General features: G+C 35.8%; 1 protein-coding gene across 1 annotated transcript in view; it reads left to right on the top strand.

Moving 5' to 3' along the window:
* SETDB2 (SET domain bifurcated histone lysine methyltransferase 2) overlaps window positions 1-13,583 on the top strand; it is a 94,539-nt gene that overhangs the window by 8,523 nt on the left and 72,433 nt on the right. The window contains exon 4 of the mRNA XM_056826129.1: window positions 2,676-2,775. Coding sequence (XP_056682107.1) covers window positions 2,676-2,775 — 100 coding nt within the window. The remainder of the gene's footprint in view (window positions 1-2,675; window positions 2,776-13,583) is intronic.

Genomic DNA, 13,583 nt, shown 5'->3' with positions numbered 1-13,583 from the left:
AGTATTGCAAGTTACCATCAAAATTCCAAGCATTTTAAATTCAATTTAGCAAAAGCTTATTTAGCACCAACCGTCTGCAAGGGATTGTGCAAGACAGTGGGTTATAGAGACAGAATGAAATTTTTTCTACCTTAGAAATACACTGAGGGGCTACAACACCAACACGAATTGTTTTCCTTAGTTATCCCTATTTCAAATTATTGTGACTATATGATCAAACTTCACTAAAATTTTGATATCTACTAAGTTCTTATAATTATAACTACCTTTATAAAAATGCAGATGACTACAAACTAGGTTAGCCAGAGAAATTTTAAAAAACATTTCCAACCTTAGTACTACTCCAAGGTTAGGTGCCAGTTGCCTTTCATAATAACATTTTGTAGCAAGCCACTGCAATCAAGTATCATCCATAACCCTAAAGGAGAATGACTGGTTTTTTGATACCACTAGACTGATGCTGACTCTGAAATGTAAGAAGAGACAAGGAGTGGTAGGTGTGATCTCATTGATAGAAAGGGAAGATTTGTTTCTTTAAAAAAATAAATTGTACAACTTTTGTTGAAAGGTGGAAATGGTGACATTTACTTTTTTAAATTGAGTGCAAATATGTCACTAAAAGCTTATTGTCATCTAAGAGATGTATATTTTTTAGTTTTAAAAAGTGTAACAAATAAATTCAAATCCCTCCTGATTTATTTCTCGATTAGTAAATATTGCTCTTCTGAGGCTCAGAGGGTATAATGACTTTTTATGACCTTGAGATTATAATAAGCCATCTGAGAGCCAGGAATAGAACTCAAGGCTTCCCAAGCTTGGCCTAAAGCACTGATTACTCCTTAAGATACAGTTCTCTAGCCTATAATTATGTAAATGTAATTTGTGCCCTAAACTGTGAAAGTAAAATAGAAGACATTTTTTAAAGAAAGCATTATACCCTCCACCATCCAATTTAATTCTGAACTGAAAAGTCAAAAGGTATTTCCATTTCTGACAACCAACCTGGAAATCTTTATTTTATTCAAATGTATTAAAAATACATTTACATGTATCCTACAGAAAAATGAAAGTGGAAAAAAGAGATTCTTATTTACAGATATGTAAGTCTGGCTGCTTTAATTATTTTCTAGTACCTCTGCAGTTCTCATGGTTCATATTTAACTTCCTATGCTTAATTATATCAGATTTCTTGTCTCATGGGATTCCTTCATTCTAAGGGATTCCTTCATTCTAAATATATTAATAAACTTGATGATGATAATTAGAATTTGGTATAGGGCTTTTTAGGTTTACAAAGCATTTTCTTTGCTCACAAGGTTACTGAAAAGGCAATCTGGTATAGAGGAAGGAATGCTGGTGTTGGAATCAAGAAGAACTTTAATGGTCCTGGGGCCATGGGCAAATGCTGTTAACTTCTGTGAGCCCCAGTTTTCTCATCTGTAAAGTAAGGACAGTACCTGTAGTGCCTATCTCATAGAGTTACTGTGAGGATCAAATGGGATAATCTGTGTTTAAGTGCTTTGTAAATCTCAAATTATTACTTAAATTTCCTAGCATGTGCACATATACACATCCAATTGGATGGGCATTTGACAAGATCAGTGACTTTATTGGTATAAAAAAACTGCCTCTACCAATATATTTGGCACCCGCTCTGCAATTTAAGAGTATAAGAAAGTTGCCTGACTCACTGGCAGATTAAGCGACATGTAAGATCGCACATCCAAGATGTCATGGGAAGAACAGAGTACATCTTGATTCCAAGGTCACCACTCTGTCCACTATACTATATTGCCTCCTACATGAGGCATCATGGTATAATGGGGATAGATATGTATTTCTAACTGATCTTTTATCTGCTAGACCTTTCTGTATGATTAATCTGTGCCAGAGCATCAATGTAACATAATTATATATATATATGTTGAGTTGAAGATAATCTTATTTTAAAGGGCCATAAAAGAAAAATCCAAACTAATTCACATGCATACAAAGGAACTGAATAAGATTACTTCCATTACTTAAATGGTATGAGAATATACCACATAAAACATAATACATTTCTTTTCAAAATTAAAACAATATATAAAGAATAAATGCAACAGATAATGAACATGAATATATTTCACTTATGTATTAGAAACACTGAGGGAGAGAAAGGGGAGTAAAAAATGAAGACACAAATGCAAAAGTGGAAGATACAGGAAGAGAAAAGAATGAGTATAAGGAGATACAGATATGGATACATGAAAGATAAACACATTTTAGAAGAGAAAAAGATACACAAAGAACAATATAGTCACTTCTGAAATATCAGTCCATGATGTGGCCTCTTTTATGATGTTATAGCTAAAGCAATTGAAATTTATGTTGTGATTTTATAATTGTAAGCTCAAATGGGGTATTTATTTACCCCCAGTTTTGTTCCAAAATGTAGGTGGATTGAAAAACTCAGCATGAGGACAGATTTAAGCCTATACTAAATTTTTCCCACTGTGGGCCTTTCTGTGTAGTGGTTAAGTTTTTGGATCTAATCTTAAGGTCTTCTTGGCTTGTACATCTCAGGAAACCTTAAGGCCTAACTGACTACTTAGAAAGCAAGCTTCAGCAGTCACTATGGTGAAGTGATTTTTATGTTGACATGATTATTATTCACATTTAAATTCTTTACACAGATGATGATATAACTGACAGGGACAGTGAACAAGAAAGCAAATCAAGTATTTTACCTCCAACATCACAGGAAGACTCCAATTCAGAAGACTCATTGATTTTGTATGTATGCAAATTAAATTTATTTGTATAGTAATTAATATTTTATGTCTCATAAAGGTAATTTTGTCATAAATTGAAATTGGGATCTTGTTGACATAGCAGATTCTTTGCCAACAGTGACTTTAAAAGATAACACTTGAATCATTAAATGTGAAAAGTGCTGGTCACATTATTCTGGTAAAAGGTTATTCTAATTTCTGTATCCTTAAGGATAATATCTCTCCATTTATTCTCAAATTTATTTTGATGGCACAGTGAAAAGTGTTAAAATGGCTACCTTTGGGTTTTGGTTGAGATAACATTTTTCCCTGTGTGTTTTTTATAAAATGAGAGTGTAGAAGAGAGACCAGAAAGGAAAAGTTATTGGCCTCAGGATAGGGCCAAAAAGTTACTTTAGGGAACTGAGCTGTGCTGACTGCTTCTTCCTACTGTGTCCCTAGTATTAGTGAGAGTTCCTCAAATAAGAAGAGGAGAAAGTGGAAGGGAAGAATTTGGCTCCAGGTCATTGGCCTACAGAGTCAGGCAGCATGTGAGCTTAAAATCACGTCAAAGGACATTTCTAAATAACATAACATTTTGGTAGCTGGACACATGTTACTGCATTCTTTCAGGAAAAGAAAGAAAGTTATAAAGTTGCCCTTTTTTCCATTTGAATATTGAAAGATGAAAATTCTTCTTAATACATTTGTGAGGGTCAGTTTTGAGTAATTTAGAAATATAAAGCAAACATTCAAATATCTCAACTTTATTTTAAAAGAAATATAAAGCCTATAAAAATAATTTCTAAGAAAAACCAAGTGTTTGAAGGTTTTCTAATTAACCTAGATTGTGAAAAGTTTTACCCAGTGCTTTCTTTCCTCTGAGTGGAGAGCAGCCACAGAGTGAGAAGCTTTAAGTGCCTGTGTGAAATCAGAATCATAGGAATCTTCATAAGGAAGAAAAAGGAGAGATCATCTTCTAACCCAATCTCCTCCAAAGGCAGAATTAGGATTCCTTTCCATAACCTTTCTTGACAGGTGGTCATGCAGACTCTTCCTGAATCATTTTCAGTGATGAGTGTATGATGTTGAAGGATATTTCATTATTAAACAGTTTTAGTTGTTAGAAAGTTCTTCCTTTTAAGTCACCATATTCTGCTTGTTCTTGATCCTTTATCTGCTTTCTGAAATAAAAGTTAACTCCCTCTTTTGCATGTAATCTTAAAGTATCTTAAGATGGCTTTCTTGTCCGGCCTTAATCTTTTCTTCCTCAGATTAGACATACTTGGTTCTTTGGTTGGGTCCTCACACAAGATAATTTCCACACCCCTCCCTATTCTGGACAACCTCCTTTGTATCTTCTTCAATAGTCATTTTCCTTTTTACCCTATAGCACACAACATATAATACAATTTGCTAAATACAGATATACCTGCTCAGAATGGAGTGAAAATATTTCCTCCTGTTTTTCAAGATCCTATACATCTGTTAATGTTGCCTAAGTAAAATTATCTTTATTTAGCCACCTCATCATAATGTTAGTTCATTTTGAAATGATGGTCAATAAAAAGGTCTAGGCTTTTATCAAATAAACTTCCATCAAGCCCTGAACTTTTACAACTGATTTTTTGAACCTTAAGTATAAGACTTTGCTTATTCCCATTAGAATTATAGTATTATAGATCTAGACCTCAAAGGAACCTTATACCTTACAAATGAGGAATATGAGAGATTTGGTGACTAAGTACCAGGGTCACACAACTAGTAACTCTGAGGCAAGATTCAAACTCAGTCTTTCTGACTCTTAAAAGTCCAATGCTCTATCTATGCATATGTCGTGCTGCCTCCATTAAATATCATTTGGTTCATTTTAGCTCATTGTCCCAGCCTGTTACTGTGACTATACAAAATAAAAGATATTGTATTTGAGTGAACAACAAGATATATGACCCCTAAGAGTCCCCTCAATGCATAAACAGGTGTGATAGATGTTACTGAGGCCAGAACTATCTCTGCTTTTAGATTTGATAGTTGTAGCCTTAGAGATCCCCTGAGACCATGTGGCATATATATAAGTGGTGTTATTCTTATAGAGGACTAAAGTTTTCCAAGGCTGGACTTCTCCCTGGCCTAATTTTAAGTGTTCACTATTATCACATAGATAGTAATATTTAAAATGGCAAGTGATGCAAAAACAGAAACATATGAGCTTATACATTTAGCTTCGAAATGACTGTATGCTAGCATTCTTTAGTTTTAGATTTTTGTGGCTATATATTTCGCTTGAAATTACTAATTTACTTTTGACATTTCTCCTCGCTCAGCAACATAACACACTTTTTTCTTGGTATTCATTTATGATTCTTAACCCCTTTCCTACTTTTCAAGTTTGTTAGATTCTTATACAATCAAGTCTAATTTCTTTTGTTAGTTTCCCTTTATTTCTTCTTTAGGATTTTCATATAATCAGATTTTTATTTTTTAGAGTTTCCTATTCTTTTTGAGCTGTGTTCCTATTTAGAGTCTGTGTTTCTGGGATCATACCTGTCTTCCCTCAACTCTTTTAATTAATTTTTCTAAAATCAAGGATACGATGTCTGACTAGGCCAAGATGTTCTTTTATTTAGCATGCATTCCAAGATGACAGTCACTTTTTCCTCTAAGGTTCCCATCACCTTTTTTTTTTAATCCTTAACTTCTGTCTTAGAAAGAAGAGCATTAAGAGCTGAGGAATTTAGTTTAAGTGACTTATCCAGGGTCACATAGCTAGGAAGTGTCTGAGGCCAGTTTTGAACCTAGGATCTCCCATCTCCAGGCTTGGCTCTCTATTTACTGAGCCATCCAGCTACCCTGTCCCATTTCCACATTCCTTATTGGTGAGAATTGCATGTAAAATTGCAATCAATCCACTCTCTGCCTTCTGAGAGATGAGACAAATCAGGTGTTTTTAGATGTTCTGATAGTATAGCAATATGAGATTTCTAAAAAGTATAGATTCAGATGAGCTTTGATATTAGCTTAAAGGTAAGTGTTGTTTAAAAAACTGACTTTATTTTTTAATAGAAAAACTTCCCTGATTTAATGTTTTTCATGAAGTGGCATTTTTATAAATTAAACATTTTTTGACACATGAAATTGGTTGGATACTGCAAGATTAAAGGGAGAAAGGAATGTTAATCTTCAAAATTTGATGAGATCTTATTAATTTTCCCCAGTTGTTATGGCTATCATTCTGACAGAAACCTATGGGTAGAAAAAACATTTTGGTAGAAAATAGAATTTTGGTAGTTTTATGCTGTCATATAGAATCTTCGGCAAAGTAACCAGATTGTCTGTAGTAGTTGCATTCATTGTTTGAATGTCAACATTAGGGTCATAACTAAAACTATATTGTTGATTTTTCTCCAATAAAGAAAGGGGGCAAAATGTCTCCTTTGTTTATTAATTTGTGACTTCACCCATAGCTATTCTTGCCTCTGAGTGACCCTTTAGCAGTTTTAAAAATAAGTTTTCAACTTATTTCCATGTGCATTCACTTCTGCTGACAAGAAGCAGTAGAGTGTAGTGGAGAAAACACAAGGATTGGATGCAGAAGACTTAGATTCAAGACTTGTCTCTGCTCCATACTATCCGTGTCACTTTGGTCAGGTCTCTGTCTAAAAAGCAAAATGATGGTTGAGAGGTAGGAGAGTTCATGCATGGAGGATTGGGCTTAGAATCAGGAAAACCTGGGTTCATATCCTGCCTCAGACACTTAGTAGCAGTTTAACCTTAGAACAGTGAATTGGCTTATCTGTGCCTTATTTCCTTCATCTCTAAAATGAGAGGGTTGTTTTTGATGGCCACTAAGGTCCTTTCCAGCTTTACATCCGTAATCTATCCCATTTCTAGGCCCCAGCTCTCAAAGGAGGGACAGACTAAATTATTTCTCATTTTTATTCTCCTTATCAGGGTAAGAATTTGATATTCCCCTATTTATACTGATGATAAAAGAAGGAAGTCAAGCTGAAAAAACTTCCTGACTAGAATTCCAGGTTATTTCTGTAGGCATTCAGAAAATTCTTATTGATTCTTAATTTAATTTCTTGATTCTTAAAGAAACTAGAAGTTGTGAACCAATGATAATACTAAATATCAATTTGCCAAATGGCATAGCACCTAAATTCGTAAAAGAAAAATTAACTCAATTGTAAAAGGGCCCTGGGGAGTAACACAATAATTCTGAGACTTTAGCATTCCTGTTTCAGAGTTGGATAAATCTAACAATATAAGGAAAAAGAAAAATAGAAACAAACTTAACTGGAAGATTTATGACATCTTCTGAATAGGACTATTAAACAACATATGTAAAATTCAGCATCAGATAGTGCCTTTGGAAAAAATAGACCATATCAAAGGATATAAACAGGTAGTTTTCAGAAGAAGAAAAGCTATCTATAGTCATATGAAAAAAATGCCCTGAATCACTTTTTTTAAACCCTTATTTTTCTGTTCGGTATCAGTTCTAAGATAAAAGAGGGACAAAAGCTAGTTAGTTAAGTGACTAACCCAGCATCACACAATTAGGAAGTATGTGAGGTCAGGTTTTAACCCAGGTCCTCCTGACTCTAGGCTATTGCTCTATCCACTGTGCTACCTAGCTGCCCCCTAAATCATTGCTGAGTAGAGATGCAAATTAAACGAACTCTGAGATACCACCTCACACCTATTAGATTGATAGAATATGACAGAAAAGAAAAATAGCAAATGTTGAGAGGGCTGTGGATTATTTGGGACAGTAATGCACTATAATTGGAGTTGTGAACTGATCCAGCCATTCTCGAGAACAATTTGGAACTATGCCCAAAGGGCTAGAGAAAATTATGCATGCCCTTTCACCCAGGAATACCACTATGAGATCTGTATCTTGAGATAAAAGGAAAAGGACCTGTTTGTGCAAAAATATTTAAAACAACTTTTTTTTTTTTGTGGTAGCAAAGAATTGAGGGGATGCCTATCAGTTGGAGAATGGCTGAACAAGTTGTGATATATGACTGTAATAGAATACTATTGTGCTATAAGAAATGACTAGCAGGATGGTTCCAGAAAAACCTTGGAAGATTTATATCAACTGATAAAGAGAATTGAAGTGAGCAGAAGTAGGAGAACATTGTATGAGATAATCACAGTATTATATGATGATCAGCTGGGAATGAGTTAACTATCTCTGATCAATGCAGTGATCCAAGACAGTTCTGAAGGATTTATGATGAAAAATACTATCCCCCTCCAGAGTGAGAACTGACGGACTCTGAATGTAGATTGAAGCATACTTTACTTTCTTTATTTTTCTTGAGGACATGGTTTTGGTCAGTTTTCTTTCACAAGATGGTTAATATGGAATATAGTTTGCATGAATGCACATGTATAATCTATAGCAAATTGCCTTCTTGAGGGATGAGGGGTTAGAAGGAGCTAAAATTACTAGGGCGTAGGGAAACTATAAATGTAAAAAAGTAGAAATGCTAAACACTTCCTTTAACAAGAAAGAGATAAATGGAGACAGTAGTGACATCTGAATAAATCAGTAAGTCAAAGAAATATAGAAATTGTAAGAACTAGATAATGATAGTGGAAGTGTGCCATGATTTCTTTGAAATTATAATAGTCCTCAGTTTTTACTAGGAATTTAATAACGAAGGGGAAGAGAATTACAGCATGTTTCTTGATGAAATGACACAATCACACTGGATTTTTTTCAAGGATATGGAAGATACAGACATCTCTTTTAAAGAGCAAGAAAGGAGCCAGTAGCTAATATTATAGAGAGAAGAGATTAACATAGGGTTAGGCTATCAGGAAAGACAGGGCATTGTTTCAAAGGCACAAGTAGAGGCATTGACTATGGCAAAAAAAAGAAGAAGAAGCTATCTCCTCATCAGAGACTAGAGCAAAGGAGATAATAGAAGTGATGTTGTGGAGTTGTAGACTTGGTAAGAAGATCATAATGGATGGACTCAGATTTCTCTGTCTCGGAGTCCACTTAACATTAGGTAACATACAAGACTACATTTTTCACTCTATGATTAGTAACTACTACCTGACCAGATTTCACAGTACTCTATTTGTAATTATAAAAGTTAAGCTAAGTGGACAATAGTAAGTATAAATCTTTGGCATTCTAATTTCCTACTAAGTGAATTTCACTTCTATTTAAATGTTAAGATACTTAAACTTTTTTTTATTTGTTTTTTTGATTTTGAACTCAGAATTGTTCAGGCTAAGGGTAGCTTTCAGGTAATACTTGTTTGAGACCTAAGGCAATCAGAATTCCTTCTTTCTGTAGCATGTCCTTGAAAATTATCCTTTGTCTCTAGAGATGAAAAGCTGTGTTTCAGCAGTATTAATACTCCATTCCCTCACCCTCTCAGAAAATAGATCAAAACCTAAAAAAATACCAGTTGAAGAGAAGGGAGACAAATAATGACACTGGAAGAGATGCCGGAGAAACTAGTTTTGAATAGCTAAAGTTATTGTGTCTGGGCAAAATGAAAATGGCAATGAAAACTGATGCATTCATTATTTACATAGCACCCTAAGTGTAAAAAGTCACTTGACAGTGAATAGCCTGAGCCAAAACAAGGAATGAAATCATACAAAACTTTCATAAGCTGAGTGTGGAGGGATATGTTTACAGAATGAAACTAAGAAGGGGGATGATCCTAGATAGAGGGGAATTCTGAGGCTTCAGTGCATGCTGAAAGATTTCGTAATAGAGGAAAATTGTGGGAAAGAACATAGCTGTTTGGAAGAGAAAGGAAGCTCCAGATATGTTGTGCAGAAAGCAAGGCTCAAGTGGCTTTAGGAGACAGAGGAATTTAAAGGTTGTCCAGACTCAAAAACAGAGCAAGACTAAAAAACTTATTCTTTTGTAATGTAAGGTCTTGGCATCACTCAAGTAGGTTATACAAGTAGGTTACCCTCCTATTCCTCACCTCCCCCCTCATTTTTTTCTATTCTTTTTCTTTATATAATTGTTTGTTACATTAAAATATCCAGGGAACTCCCTCCCTACTCTACCGCCATTAGAGAGGGCATCATTTGACAAAAGATATATTTATATATGAAACTATTACTTACTTTTTATCAGTTCTTTCTCTGGAGATGGACATTCTTCAAACAGTATTTCTTTTGCTCTATATAATGTTCTCTTGGTTATGCTCATTTCACTCTCAATAACTTCATGTAGGTCTTTTCATGTTTTTAAATTTCATCATTTCTTATAGCACAGTAATATTCCATTATAATCATATGCTACAACTTGCGCCCATTTCCAATTATCCCCCATTTCCCCGTCTATTTCAAACCATTTCACAAAGAATCCAGAAGCTTCTGCAGGACTTCTTCAACAGCAAGGAACTCAACAAGAGTATCAGTCCTGATGAGGCTGTTGCCTATGGTGCAGCTGTCCAGGCTGCCATCTTGTCTGGAGATAAATCTGAGAATGTGCAGGACTTGCTGCTGCTAGATGTCACTCCTCTTTCCTTTAGAATTGAAACTGCTGGTGGAGTCATAACAATTCTGATCAAATGCAATACCATCATTCCCACCAAGCAGACTCAGATCTTTACCACCTACTCTGATAATCTGCTTGCTGTGCTTATTCAGATTTATGAAGGTGAGAGAGCAATGACAAAGGCAAGTTTGAACTCACAGGAATCCCCCCCTGCCCTGAGGGATGTCCTTTAGATTGAAGTTATTGATGCTAATGGCATCCTCAATGTCTCTGCTGTGAATAAGAGCACAGGCAAGGAGAACAAGATGACCATCACTAATGACAAAGGTCATCTGAGCAAAGAAGACATTGAGCGCATGGTCCAGGAGGCTGAGAAGTACAAGGCTGAAGATGAGAAGCAGAGAGTCAAGGTGTCTTCCAAGAATTCTCTTTGCTTTCAACATGAAAGCAACTGTCGAGGATGAGAAACTGCAAGGCAAAATTGGTGAAGACAAATAGAAGATCCTTGACAAATGCAATGAAATAATCCACTGGCTGGATAAGAACCAGACTCCTGAAAAGGAAGAATTTGAGCATCAGCAGAAAGAATTGGAAAAAGTTTGCAGCCCCATTATCACCAGGCTGTATCAGTGCAGGAGGCATGCCAGGGGGCATGCCTGGTGGGTTCCCAGGAGATGAAGCAGCCCCATCTGGAGGTGCTTCTTCTGGACCTACCATTGAAGAAGTTGACTAAACATGCCAGAAGAAAAAGCATTCCACACAACTTTCCAAAAATTGAAGAACTCAAATTTGTAGCCAAGGCAGTAGCAGTTTTAAAAAGTAACATTTATGCTACTGTGTAAATCTGGGCATTCTGAATACTTGAATGTGTGCAGAGGGAGAAGTGAACAACATTGCACTTTATCAATATTGTATAAAAACAAGTGGAAATGCAATTCTTGTTCTGGAGAATAAAAAATATTTAAAATTGGCTCCATAAAATTTTTTAAAAAATGACCTTGACACAATTAAGGCAGGAATCCCAGGTAGCAGGGTGTAGTAGTTATGGTGAAAGATAATGAGAGCCAGAACCAAAGTTGTAGCTATATGAGTAGGGAGAAAGAGAGGTATCTGAGAGGGAGAGAGGAGACAGGAAGGAGAGAAAATGTAAAGATAATACTGACTGAAAAAATGGTGGTGCATGCCATACTAAGAGTAAGGGTTATGATTAAAGAGGTTTGGGGGACAAGATAAAAATGAATTCTGTTTTGGACAAGTTGAGTTTGATATGTGTATGGGGACATCTAGTACAAGATGTACAGGAGGCATTTGGAAATATGTTACTTAGCTCTGCAGAGAGACTAGGGCTAAATGTATAAATCTTGGAATCATCTGCATAAAGATTATAGCTAAACTCATGGGGGCTGATATCTGCAAGTGAAACATGATAGCGCAAAAACAGAAGAGGATTCAAGGTTAAACCTTACAGGACATCTCCAGTTAATATGGGTGATAGGATGAAGAACCAACAACAGAAACTAAAAAGTGGTTATAGAGATAAGAGAAGAGCTAGGAGAGAAGAGTGCCAGAATAAGCCAGAAAAGAGGTATCCAGGAGCAGAAGGCAATTGACAGTGTCAGATGCTATAGAGATCTTTCTCTGCTCCTAGACCTTAGAGATTTTGCTGCCAGAAAAAGGCCTGCCATGGGAGCAGCTGCTACAGAGGCAGGTTAGATATCTTTGTCTTGCCATGGCTCTCCTTCAACAGAAACTCTTGAGTTCTTTATACTCTTCTAGTATCCTGCCTCCTTTCCTGGAGAAGTACTGCTGAGAGTAGTCATAGGAGCATCAGGAACAGCTACTACTGGGTCTTTTGAGTACTCATCATTAGTTTTGGTTTTATTTTGTGTTATCTTCACTCTTGTGCTTGGGCACGCATCTTTGTCTGTGTCTGCTTGTCATTTACCTATCAGCATGCTTCTTTCTGTGTCTCTTAGTTCCTAGAGGTTGGGGACAGGGACAAATGAGCTGGTTCCCTTGTCTGAGTCTAGTCTTTCCCCAGAAGTCCCAAGTCTAAGATTTGTGGAATTAAAATATTATGCCTCTTATAATGAATAGAGACAACTAAAAGCACAAAATATGCAAAACTACAGGATTTCATGATAGTACAAGGCTTTAAATTCTGATCCCATTTCTTATTTGGAACTATTGTGTTCACCTTTTTCATTGCCCTTTCACCATTTTCATCTGGGTCTAGAGCTCTCCAGTGATAGATAGTCAAGGTAGGATAGCAGATAATGTTGGACTTAGAATCAGGAAGGCTTAAATTTGAATTTTGCTTTAGACTTGCTCTGTGAGCCACTTAAACTCTCTAAGGCTCAGCTTCCTCATCTTTAAAATGGGGATGATAATTATAGCAACTACCTCATAGGGCTAGTAGAAGAAATATTTTATATGAAACTCTGAAAATCTTTAAGATGCTATTCAGTGTAGCTATTAGTATTGATAATAATAACTGAAGGGGAAATGGACAGATCCAGTCAACTCACATTCTAATGAAAAGCAGCTAGTTAACTGCTTTTTCCCTGAGTTTGTAAGTGGGTGAACTAGGTATTGCCTCAACTGGGAATTTAATAAGTGATGTAATAAACTTAAAAAAAATTTACATGTCATTATAATTTTTAATAATCATTTTCTTAAATTTTGCCATCCATGTTCTCTCCTTCTCTCTCCCTCTCTTATCCGTCTCCCTTCCCCAAGCTGGCAGATGATATAAGTTGTACATGTATTATGTAAAGATTAAAATTTAGGGGAGATGGGGAGACTGAGACAGGTAGAAATTAGTTTCTCTCTGCAAGAAGTATTATATTTTTTAGAGGCTTATTAAAGGTTAAAGATTAAAGAATATACAAGTAAGAAACATGTGCCTAGGCCAGAGGCCTAGACAAAATAACCTCACATCATGCAAGAGCCTGCTCCAAAACGGAAGTCCAAAAAGAGCCAAGAGAGAGAGCCTCTCAAAAGCCTTTGAATCAGCTTAAATACCTTCTCGATCTCGGCCCAGGTGAGATTACAAGGCATTCTGGGGAAGTGGAGCAAAGGCTCGTGGGGATTGTAGTCCTGTATTCGAGTCTATTTCTTTACATTTCCCCGTGTGATCATTTTTGGAAAAATTAATTTTCCCCCAAAAGGATCATAAAAACATAATAAACTTAAAAGATTACAATAGTGTGAGGATAAGAGAAAAAAGAATAAAACCAATAATTGCTGAACACATTGACAAAAAGCCGTTAGGGGGCAGTCCCCTTTGGCATAAAAGTATACATACAAATAAATGTTCAATCAACCACACCCAA

Source organism: Monodelphis domestica, chromosome 4 (genome assembly GCF_027887165.1).
Source record: "Monodelphis domestica isolate mMonDom1 chromosome 4, mMonDom1.pri, whole genome shotgun sequence".
Taxonomy (NCBI): domain Eukaryota; kingdom Metazoa; phylum Chordata; class Mammalia; order Didelphimorphia; family Didelphidae; genus Monodelphis; species Monodelphis domestica.
The sequence above is the reverse complement of the archived record's forward strand: the minus strand, read 5'-3'. Positions and strand labels throughout refer to the sequence as shown.